The sequence below is a fragment of the Grus americana genome, unplaced genomic scaffold (assembly GCF_028858705.1).
Source record: "Grus americana isolate bGruAme1 unplaced genomic scaffold, bGruAme1.mat scaffold_700, whole genome shotgun sequence".
Taxonomy (NCBI): Eukaryota; Metazoa; Chordata; class Aves; order Gruiformes; family Gruidae; genus Grus; species Grus americana.
Genome location: NW_026561917.1, coordinates 16,559 through 33,211, shown reverse-complemented (window position 1 = coordinate 33,211; position 16,653 = coordinate 16,559). Strand labels below are relative to the sequence as shown.

The 16,653-nt window shown below is 52.9% G+C and overlaps 1 protein-coding gene across 1 annotated transcript; it reads left to right on the top strand.

Annotated features, from left to right (window-relative positions):
* Nucleotides 1-10,090: 10,090 nt before the first annotated feature.
* Nucleotides 10,091-10,699, top strand: LOC129200957 (olfactory receptor 14C36-like). The gene has a single exon (XM_054812205.1). The coding sequence runs from the start codon at nucleotides 10,091-10,093 to the stop codon at nucleotides 10,697-10,699; it is 609 nt and encodes a 202-aa protein (XP_054668180.1).
* Nucleotides 10,700-16,653: the final 5,954 nt, after the last annotated feature.

Here is a 16,653-nt window from a genome sequence, read left to right as displayed (position 1 = left end):
CTGCTTCAAAAGGACCCTCTGCAAATGCCCTGGCGGGGGATCTGAACCTGTGAGCACCTCTGACCCATGCAACACCCTCTTGACTCCAGAAGGCCTCTGCCCTGCCAGGCATCACCCCTTCCACCCAGAGCTTATCCCCAGGTGCTGTGGGGAGCTCCCCAGGCAGGCTGAGTGCTGACCCTGGCAGGCAGCAGAGTCCCTGCTCCAGCACACAGCCCCTGGGGTGCAGGGACCCTGCTCTGAAGGACAGCCCTGGGCACCCCTGGCTGTACACCTGGCTGCACACCCTTGCAGCCAGCCCCAGGAGAAGGGAAACTTCGTGTGCTGTCCCTCTGATGGTGCTACGCAGAAGCCCTGCTCTGGAGCATGTCCTTCTCCACAGTAAAGAAACCCTGATTGCCATCCTGCCAGATCTTAGCTGCAGCAAGATGTGTGAGCTCTAGGAAGCCCCTCCAGGACATTTGTGTATCGACCTGGAGCCAGACACTTACCGTGTCAAGGCCTGTGTAGATTTCTCCAACAGCGAACTCTCAGCATTAGCCCACTCCACAGTGCCTGTAATATCTCTGCCGTTTCCCCCTCTGCCCTCGCTGCCTGCAGGCAGTGCCCTCAGCCCTGCTGCGCTTTGCAGAGGAGCTGCTCCTGGGCAGAGCTGTCTCTCTGCAGCGCTGCCCGCTTGCCAGGAGCTCCCTCCATCCCAGGAGCCCAGCCCAGCTCAGCAGCAGAGGACCAGCCCAAGGCAGCACTTTCTCTGCCCCCTCTGGGCTCCCTCAGGTGTCCCTGGGGCTCTGGGGGAACCTGCTGAGAAACAGGCTGAAGCAATCACTGATGTTCCCTCCCTCACCTCTGCAGACACACTTAGTTCCAGCAGTAGCATTTCTCCTATTCAAAAAGATTTGGGCATGACAATCCCATTTTCTTGTCTCATCACTAGACAGGACACGAGGAAGGTTACAGCAAAGGATCCAAGTTCTCCAAGCTGGAGGGATGTCTTCAGTTGAGTGAATTCAGGCGTTTCATTCTGGGTGTGTAGTCCTAGGGCTAGAAAGACGTCCAGCTCTCTTTTGTAAATACCATGTCTCTGCTCTGAAGCAAAGCCTTTGCACACATGAGGTCTTGGACACTTGGTACCAGGTTTCCTAATGGCAAGTCAGAGCTTGCCTGGTGCCACAGATGGGGTGTTTCAGCCCAAATGTGCAGTAAGGTCCTCAGGCAGGGGCACAGAAAGGATGATCTGGAGCAGGAACGGTTGAAGAACAAGCCGTGACACTGATGGGATACACTGCTAAAGCATGGTGGAAGAGCTCGATACTGCTGGTGTTCAAGGACAGCATCCTCCAAGCTCAGCAGTGGTCCAGATCAAAACGCAATCTAAACCTGCAAGGCAATTCAAGGGCACCATAGTGAGTGTTTACTACTGCAGGAACAGTTAAAGAAGAAACAAAGATACTCGGTGGCCACTGCTGAATTTAGTCAGAGCAGGTGTAGACAGGTCTGAGATCCTCTGTGTCCTCTTTTCCTCCATCTTGACAGGCTTGAGTGGTGGGCCCATGCAAACCACATGAAGTTCAACAAGGCCAAGTGCAAGGTGCTGCAATCCCAAGCACAACTCCAGGCTGGGTGGAGAATGGACTGAAAGCAGTCCTGAGGAGAAGGACTTGGGGCTGTTGAGTGATGAGCTCGACATGAGCTGGCAATGAGCACTTGCGGCCCAGAAAGCCAACCATATCCTGGAACATCCAGGCCTTTTTCCTGGAACATCCAGGCCTTTCTCCTCAGGGTCACTCCTGGGCTGTTTAGGTCCCAGCCTGCCCTCATGTTTGGGGTTATCGTGCCCCCCCCAAAAGAACATGCAACTTCTCCTTGCAAAACTTCATGAGGTTTCTCTTGCCAAATCCCAGAGTTGCTCAAGGTCCCTCTGGAGTGAAGCTCTGTTTGGACAGCTGTTCGTGTGTGCGTACAGATGGCCCACTGGATTTGTGGTGCCTCTGCCAACATAACAGCATGAGAAATTGCAGGACACTACAGACAACGGATGGAGGTACTAGTTTCATGGAATTGCTGACCAAGGTAGGAACTCCCATGGTGACAAGCTCAGAAACACCAAATGAAGGTACAAAGGAAGCCAAAGTAGGGCCAGGGAGGAAAGGGTCAACAGAGATGTGCTGTTTGCATGGGAAGGTACAAGCATGGTCAAGGGGAAGAAATTGTGAGAGGGAAAAGAGGGGGAAAGGAAAGAAAAGGTGAAGGAAAGGAAAGGATCAGGGCTGTTTGGGGGTAGCTGCCAAGCAGTCCTGTGTCTGAGCAACAATGCCTGGAGTGGGACAAGAAAGCCACAGACCATCTGACCAAACTTCTATCTGTCTGACTTGAGTGGTCACCAGGAACCTGAGTGCTTTGCCTCCCGTCATGAAGGGAAGATCTGTTGCGAATGGAAATGCAGAATCATTCATGCTGGAGAGGACTTCAGGAGGTCTGGAGGCCAACCTCCTGATCACAGCAGGGTCAGCTATTGGGTCAGAGCAGATTGCTCAGGCCTTTCTTCATGTGGGGCTTGAAAAGCTGCAAGAATGCAGATGAGACAAACTCTCTGGGAAATGTGCTCCAGTGCTTGACTGTCTTGATGGGGAGACGGTTTTTCCTCTCTTGTTTCAGCTGATGCCAATTGTCCCTCATCCTCCCATCATACACAACTGTGAAGGACCTGGCTCCATTTTCTTCCTGATCTCCAAGAAGATATGGTGACGTGGTTCGGCCCCAGCCGGCAGCTGAGTGCCACGCGCCGCTCAATCACCCCTCCCCTGGCAGGCTGGGGAGGAGAACGGAAAAACAACGGCAAAGCCTCGAGGGTTGGGATAAGGGCAGTTTAATGGGACAGCAAGGGAGAGGGAAACAATCAACAACAGTGCTGATAACAGATATTAACAATGGGTGAACAATTTACCGATCCGACGACCGACCCACCGACCGACCAGACACTCAGGCTGTCCCGGAACCACGCCGAAAACCGCGCCACCCCTCCCCTGCCTGACTAGCCCCCCTTTTATGATGAGCATGATGTCACATGGTATGGAATAGCCCCCGGCCAGCTTGGGTCACCTGTCCTGGCTCCTTGTGAAATTAACTCTGTCCTTGCCAGAACCAGGACAATTAGATGTTAGAAGGAAATTCTTTCCTGTTAGAGTGGTGAGGCACTGGAACAGGTTGCCCAGAGAGGCTGTGGATGCCCCATCCCTGGAAGTGTTTAAGGCCAGGTTGGATGAGGTTTTGGGCAACGTGGCCTAGTGGAGGGTGTCCCTGCCCATGGCAGGGGGGTTGGAACTAGATGATCTTTAAGGTCCCTTCGAACCCTAACCATTCTATGATTCTATGATTCTATGAGATATGCAGAGGATGATGAAGAGTTTATTGCTTCTGAAAATCATCCAGTCCTCAATTTCCACACTGCATCCTTGAGCTCCTGGTTCCTCATGCTGTAGATGAGGGGGTTCATGGATGGAGGTACCACCGAGTACAGAACTGCCATTACCAGATCCAGGGATGGAGAGGACATGGAGGGGGTCTCCAGGCAGGCAAATATGCAAGTGCTGAGAAACATTGAGACCACGGCCAGGTGAGGGAGGCATGTGGAAAAGGCTTTGTGCTGTCCCTGCTCAGAGGGGATCCTCAGCACGGCCCTGAAGATCTGCACATAAGACACCACAATGAAAACAAAACACCCAAATGCTAAACAGGCACTAACCACAAGAAGCCCAACTTCCCTGAGGTAGGCATCTGAGCAGGAGAGCTTGAGGATCTGGGGGATTTCACAGAAGAACTGGTCCACAGCATTGCCGTGGCAGAGGGGTAGGGAAAATGTATTGGCCGTGTGCAGCAGAGCAGTGAGAAACCCACTGCCCCAGGCAGCTGCTGCCATGTGGGCACAAGCTCTGCTGCCCAGGAGGGTCCCGTAGTGCAGGGGTTTGCAGATGGCAACGTAGCGGTCATAGGCCATGATGGTGAGGAGACAATAGTCCCCTTTTTCTCCTCTTCTTCAGTGTACACAGTTGGGTGACCTCTTCTTCATTATCTCCGTTTTGCAAGCTCAGCAACCTTGTTATCCGTCCTGCCCAGATGGTCCCAGACTTGTTGGCATATTGGGCCCCCTTTATTCAGGATGCCTCAAACTTTGTGTCTTTTTCTAGTTCATACCCAAGAACTGTTCCCTAATTTATGGCTTCTCTTATCCTGTTTCTACATTCCAACTCTTTTACTAATTGTTTTCTTTCGTACTGGAGCATGAGACAGGCGAAGCCTGAGTTTGTGGGGCCTGACTCAAGTGTTGCCAAATTATATATTCTGTTTTAAAATTGTTCTACACTAATCAGTTTCCCTTATTCAGCTGGGTCCAGTCTTAGGCCCAGACTTGACCAACGGTTTATGTCTAAAGGATTAACTATATAGCCACATGTCAGAGTCAACGTTTGCTAGTCGGAGCCCCCAAAGGCCTTTCACTGAGACAGTTTCACAGTGTTGAAACAGATAGAATACAGGTGATACCCCAAATGCAAAACGTGTCGTGCATTTGAGGTGGAATTGCTCCTGTACTGCCCAGACTGAGCTGCCCCGGGGCACTGCAGCAGCGTGCGGCCTGGTGCTGCCGGGAGCTGCCGGGGATCTGATCAGTGCTTCTAAATATCTAAAGGGTGGATGTCAAGAGGATGGGCCAGTCTCTTTTCAATGGTGCCCAGTGCCAGGACAAGGGGCAACGGGCACAAACTGGAACACAGCAAGTTCCACCTGAATATGAGGAAAAGCATCTTCACTTTGAGAGTGACCGAGCACTGGAAGAGGCTGCCCAGAGAGGTTGTGGAGTCTCCTTCTCTGGCGAGATTCAAAACCCACCTGGACGCAATCCTGTGCAACCTGCTCTAAGTGATCCTGCTTTAGCCGTTGGGTTGGACTAGCTGATCTCCAGAGGTCCCTTCCAACCCCGACCATTCTGTGAATCTGTGAATCTGTGAATTTGCTGACTGAGATGACTCTGCAGCACCTTGTGCCAATCTCCAGGAACACAAGGTACCACTGAGAAAGGCCCTGGGTGAGGTCAGCTTGCAATCCAGCCACACCGTGGACATCAGTGGCATGGCTTTTCTTCATATCATCAGGGAGGGGGGTAGAGGACAATGGAGAGGAGGACCATTAGGGGCTGAGAGCATAGCGACATGAGTGGAGACCCTGGTGTGTTGTGCCTCCCAGTCATGCGGCACACCTGGGCGCATAGACAAGGTGGACCTTGCCATCTTGCCGTGATGCTGGCATTCCGGTTCTGGCACACCCGACCCCTTTGGGAGGCCATGCTGTGTCTGCCCATCCCCCACTGCAATTATTTCCTTGAAATCATGTAGGTGCCTGCAACGCAGGGATGGGCTTGGGCCTGAGTTTGGCAGTGAGCTGAGCTCTAGTGAGTGCACTGGAGAGCGCCTAGAGAAAGATCTGACCCTCCTTCTGGCGCACTCCTCCATTTGGTCAGCTGAAAGTGCAGCAGCCACCACGGAAATGTGAGTCCCACGGACTGTCCTGGTTTTGGCTGAGATAGAGTTAATTTTCTTCCTAGCAGCTGGGATAGTGCTGTGTTTGGGATTTAGGATGAGAACAGTGTTGGTAACACACGGATGGTTTTAGTTGTTGCCAGGCAGTCAAGGACTTTTCAGCTTCTCATGCTGGCCTGCCAACGAGAAGGCGGGGGTGCCCAACAAGCTGGGAAGGGACAGAGCCAGGACAGCTGACCCAAACGATATTCCATACCCTATGACATCATGCTCCGTGTATAACTGAGGAGTGGGCCAGGAGGGAGTTCGGCTTGAGGACTAACTGAATATCGGCTTCGGTTGGTGAGCAATTGTGCTGTGCATCACTTGGTTTGTATATTATTCCATTATTATTATTATTATTATTGTTATATTCTTCCTTTTCTGTCCTATAAAACATTTTCTCAATGCCCATATTTTACCTTTTTTGTCTCTTTTTGATTCTCTCCCCCATCCCACTAGGGGAGAGTGAGCAACCAGCTGTGTGGTTACTTTAGCTGTGTGGGTTAAACCATGACGCAGGCTTTCAGATGCCCTAAACATCTGGTGTAGGCTGAGGCGACCAAGGCACCCGTCCCCAAGACCCCACAGCTGATGCTCAGGCAGGTGTGGGTGTCCCAGGTATGCTCCATCAGAGCCCACAAACACATCCACGAGTCTTGGAGTACCCCGGCACCTCAAATGCCACCAGCTGTTTGTGTGTGACCAGCTGCCTGCCACCCTTCATCGCCATGGATCCCCGTGGGAGCTCAGGGAAGGAGCTGGCCTGCAGGCACCTATTTTGTGCCCATGGAGCTGAAGCAAGAGGAATCCTACCTCCTGTGAGTCTGTGGGGTGCATGAGGGAGAGCTCAACCCCACTCCGCTCTCCAGGCTACTCAGCAGAGAGGAGAAGCCTGATGTACTCAGCTGAATCCCTGCCCTCCGTGGAAGGGGGGGAATGATCCCTGCCTTTCACTGCTGCGCTGTCCTGCCTGGCAATGGGACAGGGAGAAGGGTAAAGGGAGGGGAACATTTACACCTGCCGTAGAGGTCAAATCCATGGCAGGACAAATGCCACTTCTAAAATCAGTCTTTCCAGTGTTCAGAGTCCAGATAGTGATTACTTCAGCCTGAGTCTACCCCAGGAGAGGTCCTGCTGCCTTTCAAGAGCTGTAAGCTCTGGGAGCCCCAGGGACATCTCCAGGGAGCCTGGGAGGGCAGAGAACGTGCCACCTTGGGTGATGCTCTGCTGCTGAGCTGGGCTGGGCTCCTGGGACGGAGGGAGCTCATGGTGAGCAGGCAGTGCTGCAGAGAGACAGCTCTGCTCAGGAGCAGCTCCTCTGCAAAGAGCAGCAGGGCTGAGGGCACTGCCTGCAGACAGTGACGGCATCAAGTGTAGTGAGAGAGGGGTTAAAGGCAGATGGGGCTGGGAGGATGCTGAGAGCTCAGAAGAGGAGAAATCATCACAGCCCTTGACAAGGTAAGGCTCTGGGTGCAGAGAAATGCAGATGCAGTTCGTGGAGGGATCTCCTAAAGCTGAAATAACCCACAGCCTATGGGATCTCTCTCTTCGATAGAGGAGGAGGAGGCTGTGCTCCAGAGCAGGGCTTCCCTGCTGCACCATCAGAGGGACAGGGCATGAGAGGGAGAGCGGCAGAGGTGTGCAGGTGGGTGTGCAGCCAGGGGTGCCCAGGGCTGTCCTTCAGAGCAGAGTCCTTGCCAAGGTCAGCACTCAGCCTGCCTGGGGAGATCCCCATGGTGCTGTGGGGAGAAGCTGTGGGTGGAAAGACAGGGCAGGGTAGGGTCCTTTTGGTGGTGAGACGGTGCTGCGTGGGCAGGGCTGTTCAAAGATTACACTCTGGACATTGGGAGAAGCAGCATTTCAAGAGGAAGGCCAAGGCAGGGACTACCTTCTCAGCTTTCTTCTATGGGAGAGGGGAGAGGAGCTGTCAAGTTTGAAGAAGTCACTGAGACTCCTGAACCCTTACACTGAGGGATCAACACAGCTGCCAGAAGCCTCCTAAGTGCCTTCACCCACTCCTCTACCAGCAGACAGCACCACCATCACCTTTGCTTGCAGCATCAGTGCTTCTCTGACCTACTCCTGCGGAGCTGCTAACAGGGAGGTGCCCTGGGCAGAACCCTGCTGCCAGGAGGTGCCTTCAGGGCAGAGCTGAGCACAGAGCAGGTGGGATGGGGTCTGTGAGCACTGACAGGGAGGAGACTTGGAGACAGAGAAACGGCTCCCAGCAGGGACAACTCCAGGGAGCAGAGAGCCAGGCCACCCCTCGGCATCACTCTCTGCTCAGCTGCTTAGAGAAAGAGAGAAGAGCTTGGAGAAATGGACTTTGAAACTGAATTCTTCCGAGCTCAAAAACATCCAGTTTCTTCTTCAAGTATATTGTGCGTGAGATCACCTCTGATGAAGAAAGGTGCAATAACCACAGGGCACCTGCATGGTGAACATCAGGTCACTCGTGGGCAGACCAGCTCTCCTGACTCTGGATTAGGGATCAGGGAGCCCTTTAGTCCCTCAGGGCTCACCAGTGTCCAGGCTGAGAGCAAGGTGAAAGATGAGGATTTCTGCCCCTTCAGGGAAGGTGCCCTCACTCAGCAGCACAAAGGTGAGCTCAGAAAAAGGAATTGAATAAAGTTCCCTCCCAAAAATGAAAAGTAATTTTGAGGGGATTTTTTTGAGAAACAGCATAGGACTGGCTCAAAGAAGTCTGCCCTGACTTGTCAATGTATTCTCTTCTTTCAACAGCCCCCCAAGCCCAGAGTGAACAAATGTCCAACAGCAGCTCCATCACCCAGTTCCTCCTCCTGGCATTCGCAGACACATGGGAGCTGCAGCTCTTGCACTTCGGGCTCTTCCTGGGCATGTACCTGGCTGCCCTCCTGGGAAACAGCCTCATCATCACTGCCATAGCCTGTGACCACCACCTCCACACCCCCATGTACTTCTTCCTCCTCAACCTCTCCCTCCTCGACCTGGGCTCCATCTCCACCACTCTCCCCAAAGCCATGGCCAATTCCCTCTGGGACACCAGGGCCATCTCCTACTCAGGATGTGCTGCCCAGCTCTTTTTCTTTCTCTTCTTTATTGTAGGGGAGTATCTTTTTATTAAAGTTATCTTATTAAGTTTTATTAAAGTTATCTTTTTATTGTGGTCAGACTCCCTGGGGGTGGGAGGTTCAGCTGCAGAGTCACGGGCTGATCTTGTTCATCCATTCATGTGGGCATGTCCTTGGGAACAAGTGTCCCAGCTTTCCTCTGACGTCTGGGGCTGTGGGCAATGGAGTCTGTGGGGCTGGAGAATGAGCTGGATTTCCCTTAATCAGATGCTGTTGTTAGGACACTTGGCTAAGTCCTTGGGGGGTCCCTCCATGCTGTGAGCTGCCCTCCAGGATGCAAGCCTGCCCCATAGCACCTTTGTGTTATCTGAAAGCCCCATGGAGAAATGCCGAGATGCTACAACCAAGGAAAAGCTGTTGGGTTGGTGAAATGAGCCGCGTTTCTTCTTGTCTAGAAGTGGGGTGCTGAGACCTTGAGAAAGGGTGAGACAATTTGTGGTCTGCGCTGGATGCCTCTGCTCTCAGCAGTGTCTGGTTGTATGACATAACCTAAGAGTGTGGTCACTCTCCACCTCATGAAGGTACAAGCTGGGAACAAGACGGAGGGACAGACCAGCTCCCCTCACTCTGCTCTAAGCCACAGGCAATCCTCTTGCCTCGCACGACTCACTCTGTGCTCCCTGAGTGCAGCAGAAATGCTGAGGGTTTCTGACATCCAAGAACACCTCCCGAATGTCTCAAACTGCCTTCTGCCATCCTAGTTCCTTCGTACGCAGAGTGCAGATGCTGACAGCCCTTTTTCGTTAGGAGCGGATTCACCTGACAAAGCCAAACCCCAGGACTGGCCCCTGTCCCCCCCTGGTTCCCACGAACCCACTGCTGCAGAGCAGGGCTGACTCCTCGGCAGCCAGCGGGCAGAGGCTCTGCTCCTCACAGCAAAATCAGGCAGCACCAACCAGAGCTGCACCCATGGAAGTGTAGGAGGTCTCCTGGGAAATGAGAAGGGCTGTATGCAGTAGGGGCAGAGTCTATGGGTAATGGATTTCATTTTGCTCAGAGAAGTCTCCGCTAACTGACTGTGTTTTCCTCCTTGAACAGTTCCTCATGCCCAGAGTGAACAAATGTCCAACGGCAGCTCCATCACCCAGTTCCTCCTCCTGGCATTTGGAGACACACGGGAGCTGCAGCTCTTGCACTTTGGGCTCTTCCTGGGCATCTACCTGGCTGCCCTCCTGGGAAACAGCCTCATCATCACCGCCATAGCCTGTGACCACCGCCTCCGCACCTCCATGTACTTCTTCCTCCTCAACCTCTCCCTCCTCGACCTGGGCTCCATCTCCACCACTCTCCCCAAAGCCATGGCCAATTCCCTCTGGGACACCAGGGACATCTCCTGCAGGATGTGCTGCCCAGCTCTTTCTGTTTCTTTTTTTCATTTCAGGAGAGTATTTTCTCCTCACCGTCATGGCCTATGACCGCTACGTTGCCATCTGCAAACCCCTGCACTACGGGACCCTCCTGGGCAGCAGAGCTTGTGCCCACATGGCAGCAGCTGCCTGGGGCAGTGGGTTTCTCCATGCCCTGCTGCACACGGCCAATACATTTTCCCTACCCTTCTGCCACGGCAATGCTGTGGACCAGTTCTTCTGTGAAATCCCCCAGATCCTCAAGCTCTCCTGCTCAGATGCCTACCTCAGGGAAGCTGGCCTTCTTGTGCTTAGTGCCTGTTCAGACTTTGGGTGTTTTGTTTTCATTGTGGTGTCCTATGTGCAGATCTTCAGGGCCGTGCTGAGGATCCCCTCTGAGCAGGGACGGCACAAAGCCTTTTCCACGTGCCTCCCTCACCTGGCCGTGGTCTCCCTGTTTCTCAGCACTGGATCATTTGCCCACCTGAAGCCCCCGTCTGTCTCCTCCACAACCCTGGATCTCGTGGTGTCACTTCTGTACTCGGTGGTACCTCCAGCCGTAAACCCCCTCATCTACAGCATGAGGAACCAGGAGCTCAAGTATGCAGTGTGGAAACTGATGACCGGATGTTATTCAGAAGCAAAAAACTGCCCCTCTTCTGCATAGCATTTATTTATGATGTAACTTATTACAGGTCCAGTCTGTTGTCTGCATTTTTTGGTTTTTGGCATGGTGTTTTACTTGTAATGATGTTGTCATCCCCTCTCTCATTCACTGTCTGCTTTCTTTTCTGACTGAGTGGCTGTGTATATGGAGAGCCTTGCTCTCTCTGTGTTACAATAAAAAATAAATAAAAGGTCCCTGCAGTGCCTTTCTGAGATCCTTCCACAAACGAGAAAATTTTGAGCCATAACATCATTGTGCAGGTAGGATTTCGGGAAAGGCAAAGGTCACCTGGGAAAGTCAAGAGTGAAAAGATGAGCTTTGATCACCTGTTAGAGACCCGTTAGAGATGACCTTTAGGCTGAACAACTGAAATGCCAGCCTGCTGCTGCTGCTGAACAGGGAGGGTGATTTAATAACAGCAGGCACAGGTGGGGCTGAGGGACTCAATGCCTTCTGTGCCTGAGTCTTTACTGAAAAGGTCTCCAGGCCTCTGTGATCAGGGAAATGGTTCAAGGAGGAGAAGAGCATCTATGGGCAAGAACCTCCTGAACTCCAGCAAGGGCAAGTGGCAGTTTCTGCCCCTGCAGGGGACTCACCCTGGCAATGGCACAGCCTGGGGCTGCCTGGCTGGGAGCAGCCGTGTGGGAAAGGTCTCGGTGGGCAGGGAGCTGGACAGGAGGCGGCCGTGTGCCCTGGCAGCAAGGGAGGCCACCAGCATCCTGGGCTGTCAGAGCAGGAGCACGGCCAGGAAATTGGGGGAAGGGATTTTCCAGGTTACTGCATCCCGATTTCAGATCCCCAGTAGAGGAAGGATGTTGGCAAGCTGTAGCAGGTTGAGCAAAGGGCCCTCAAGAATGTCAGGACGCTGCCTATGAGGAGAGGTTGAAGGAGCTGGGCTTGTCCTGCCTGGAGAAGGGAAGTTCTTGCAGAAGCATTGCACCGTTCCCAGGAAGTCCGAGTCAGGCTTATGTGCGTGGTACGAGACGTAAGGACAAGAGGCAATGGCCCGGAACAAGAGAGGGTCAGGCTGCATATAGGGAGAGAGTTTTCCAGCATGAGGATACTCACATGCTGGAAGCCATTTCCCAGGGAGTGTGCACCGTCTCTGCCCCAGAAAGCAAACCGGATGTGTTTCGATAAAGCTGTGAGTAGTTTGGTCTGAGCCTTCTTTGAGCAGGAGGTTCAGACACCTCCCGAGGTGCCTTCCAGCATGAATGAGACACCTGAAGGAGGCTGTGACCCCATGGGAAGCCTGTGCTGGAGCAGGCTCCTGGCAGAACCTGTGACCCCATGGAGAGAGGAGCCCACGTTGTAGCAGTTTTATTGGCAGGACTTGAGACCCCACGGGGGACCCATGCTGGAGCAGTCTGCTCCTGAAGGACTGCACCCTGATGAAGGCACCCACGCTGGAGCAGGTCATGAAGAAATGCGGCCCATGGGAAGGACCCACATCGGAGAAGTTCATGAAGGACTGTCCCTCGTGGGAAAGACCCCCCGTTGGAGCAGGGGAAAAAAGTGAGGAGGATGGAGCAGCAGAGAGAACGTGCGATGAACGTGCGAGATATGCGGAAAGATTTCAGCCGCCTTCCAGGGGAGCACATTATTACCTGGCTGCTCCGCTGCTGGGATAACGGGGCCAGTAGCCTGGAACTGGAGGGCAGGGAGGCCAAGCAGCTGGGATCCTTGTCTAGGGAAGGGGGCATTGACAAGGCAATTGGGAAGAAGGCGCAGGCCTTCAGCCTCTGGAGGCGACTCCTGTCAAGTGTGAGGGAAAGGTATCCTTTCAGCGAAGATGTTGTATGTCGGCCAGGCAAGTGGACCACTATGGAGAGAGGTATCCAATATCTGAGGGAATTAGCTGTGCGGGAGATGGTTTATTATGATCCGGACAATGCACAGTTGCCCACAGACCCCGATGAAGTCCAGTGTACCCGACCCATGTGGCGAAAATTTGTACGAAGTGCACCATCATCGTACGCCAACTCACTGGCAGTCATCGACTGGAAAAGTGAAGAGGCACCCACAGTGGACGAAGTGGCTGGCCGACTCCGGCAATATGAAGAGAGCCTTTCTTCCTCCCTCGTCTCGGCTGTGGAGAAACTGTCCCAGGACGTCCGGCAACTCAAAGAGGATATATCTTACTCCCCACCTGCGCAGACCCGTATTGCAGCTGTTAGGAGTAAGCGTTTTTCTGCTCCAGAGAGGGGATATGGAGCATACACACCATGAGGTATCCTGTGGTTTTATCTGCGTGACCACTTAGAAGACATGAGGAAATGGGATGGGAAGCCTACCTCAACCCTGCGGGCACGAGTACATGAGTTACAAGGCAAGACAGCTGTACAAAGGGACTCTTCCAGAAAGAATGCTGCTCCAGTTTCCACCCGACAGCCCCCCAGACCAAGTGAGAGGCCCGATCATACTTATGATCCTCTTGAAGGGACTTCTAAGTCCTTTTTGCAAGAGGTGAATAGTGACTATGATGAGCAGGACTAGAGGGGCCCTGCCTCCAGCCAGGTGGAGGAAAGGGACAATAGGGTTTATTGGACTGTGTGGATCCGATGGCCTGGCACATCGGACCCACAGGAGTACAAAGCCCTAGTGGACACTGGTGCACAGTGTACCCTAATGCCATCGAGCTAGGAAGGGGTGGAACCGATATCTATTTCTGGTGTGACGGGGGGATCCCAACAGTTGACTCTGTTGGAGGCTGAAGTAAGTCTAACTGGGAATGAGTGGCAAAAGCACCCCATTGTGACTGGGCCAGAGGCTCCGTGCATCCTGGGCATAGATTACCTCCGGAAAGGGTATTTCAAAGATCCAAAATGCTACCGGTGGGCTTTTGGAATAGCTGCTTTGGAAGCGGAGGAAATTGAACCATTGTCTAGTTTGCCCGGCCTCTCGGAGGAACCTTCTGTTGTAGGGTTGCTGAGGGTTGAAGAGCAACAGGTGCAAATTGCTACCACAACTGTGCACCGGCGGCAATACCGCACCAACAGAGACTCCCTGGTTCCCATCCATGAGCTAATTCGTCAACTGGAGGGTCAGGGAGTGATCAGCAGAACCCGCTCACCCTTTAACAGTCCCATATGGCCAGTGCGGAAGTCCAATGGAGAGTGGAGGCTGACGGTAGACTATCGTGGCCTGAATGAAGTCACACCGCCGATGAGTGCTGCCGTGCCAGGCATGCTGGAACTCCAATACGAACTGGAGTCAAAGGCAGCCAAATGGTATGCCACAATTGATATAGCTACTGCATTTTTCTCGATCCCTTTGGCAGCAGAGTGCAGGCCACAGTTTGCCTTCACTTGGAGGGGCGTCCAGTACACCTGGAATCGACTGCCCCAGGGTGGAAACACAGCCCCACCATTTGCCATGGACGGATCCAGACTGCACTGGAAAAGGGTGAAGCCCCAGAGCACCTGCAATACATTGATGACATCATTGTATGGGGCAGCTCAGCAGAGGAAGTTTCTGAGAAAGGGAAGAAAATAATCCAAATCCTGCTGCAGGCTGGCTTTGCCATAAAACAAAGTAAGGTGAAGGGGCCTGCGCAGGAAATCCAGTTTTTAGGAATAAGGTGACATGATGGGCGGCGTCAGATCCCAATGGATATTACCAACAAAATAGCAGCCATGTCTCCACCAACCAACAAAAAGGAGACACAGTGTTAGGTGTTGTGGGTTTCTGGAGAATGCACATTCCGAATTACAGTCTGAGTGTAAGCCCTCTCTACCACGTAACCTGGAAGAAGAATGATTTCAAATGGGGCCCTGAGCAACGACAAGCTTTTGAACAAATTAAACAGGAAATAGTTCATGCCATAGCTCTTGGGCCAGTCCGGGCAGGACCAGATGTCAAAAATGTGCTGTACACCGCAGCCGGGGAGAATGGCCCTACCTGGAGCCTCTGGCAGAAAGCACCAGGGGAGACTCGAGGTCGACCCCTGGGGTTTTGGAGTCGGGGATACAGAGGATCCGAGGCCCGCTACACTCCAATGGAAAAGGAGATATTGGCAGCCTATGAAGGGGTTCGAGCTGCTTCAGAGGTGATTGGCACTGAAGCACAGCTCCTCTTGGCACCCCGACTGCCAGTGCCGGGCTGGATGTTCAAAGAGAGGGCTCCTTCTACACATCATGCAACCGATGCTACGTGGAGCAAGTGGGTTGCACTGATTACACAGCGGGCTCGAATAGGAAGCCCCAGTCATCCAGGAATTCTGGAAGTGATCAGGGACTGGCCAGAAGGGAAAGATTTTGGAATGTCGCCAGAGGAGGAGGTGACACGTGCTGAAGAAGCCCCACCATATAATAAACTAACAGAAGATGAGAAGCCATATGCCCTCTTCACTGATGGGTCCTGTCGCATCGTGGGAAAGCATTGAAGGTGGAAGGCCGCTGTATGGAGTCCTACACGGGGAGTTGCAGAAGCTGCTGAAGGACAAGGTGAATCGAGCCAGTTTGCAGAGGTGAAAGCCATCCAGCTGGCTTTAGATATTGCTGAAAGAGAAAAGTGGCCAACACTGTACCTCTCTACTGACTCATGGATGGTGGCCAATGCCCTCTGGGGGTGGTTACAGCAGTGGAAGCGGAACAACTGGCAACGCAGAGGCAAACCCATCTGGGCTGCCCCATTGTGGCAAGATATTGCTGCCCGGCTAGAGAAGCTGGTTGTAAAGGTACGTCATGTAGATGCCCACGTACCCAAGAGTCGGGCCACAGAGGAACATCAGAACAACCAGCAGGTGGATCAGGCTGCCAAGACTGAAGTGGCTCAGGTGGATTTGGACTGGCAGCGTAAGGGTGAATTATTTATAGCTCGGTGGGCCCATGACACCTCAGGCCATCAAGGAAGAGATGCGACATATAGATGGGCCCATGATCGAGGGGTGGACTTGAGCATGGACGCCATCTCACAGGTCATCCATCAATGTGAAACATGCGCTGCAATCAAGCAAGCCAAGCGGGTAAAGCCTCTGTGGTATGGAGGCCGATGGCTGAAATATAAATATGGGGAAGCATGGCAAATCGACTACATCACGCTCCCACAAACCCACCAAGGCAAGCGTTACATTCTTACAATGGTGGAAGCAACCACTGGATGGCTGGAAACATATCCTGTGCCCCATGCCACTGCCCGGAACACCATCCTGGGTCTTGAAAAGCAAGTCCTGTGGCGACATGGCACCCCAGAGAGAATTGAGTCAGACAATGGGACTCATTTTCGGAACAACCTCATAGACACCTGAGCCAAAGAGCATGGTATTGAGTGGGTGTATCACACCCCCTGTCATGCACCAGCCTCTGGGAAAATTGAAAGGTACAATGGACTGCTAAAAACTACCCTGAGAGCAATGGGTGGTGGGACCCTCAAACACTGGGACACACATCTAGCAAAGGCCACCTGGTTGGTTAACACTAGGGGATCTGCCAATCCAGCTGGCCCTGCCCAATCAAAATTTCCACGCCCAGTGGAAGGGGATAAAGTTCCTGTAGTGCCTATGAAAAATACGTTGAGAAAGACAGTTTGGGTTATCCCTGCTTCAGGCAAAGGCAAGCCCATCTGCGGGATTGCTTTTGCTCAGGGACCAGGGTGCACTTGGTGGGTGATGAGAAAGGATGGGGAAGTCCGATGTGTGCCCCAAGGGGATTTGATTTGGGGTGAAAATAGCCAATGAATTAAATTGTATGATGTTAATAGCTATATAGTGTATCAATGGTATGACCATAAGAATCACCCAAAAGTAATGAAGGGTGGACTTTGAACCTGAACAAAGTGCCACGATGATGGAACTAGCACTGACTTCAACTGGTGCCCAGGAACTTCATTGAAAATCACATCTTTGACATCCAGACTGCGAGCATGGACCATACCAGATACACCAGCCATGAAAACTCCGGATGCAGTGTGCAACAATCCAGCAGCACACACCATTGCTCCTGCTCTGAGAGACT

Excerpts from the sequence above, each read along its gene's own strand:
- LOC129200957 (XM_054812205.1), top strand. The coding sequence starts at position 10,091 with ATGGCCTATGACCGCTACGTTGCCATCTGCAAACCCCTGCACTACGGG.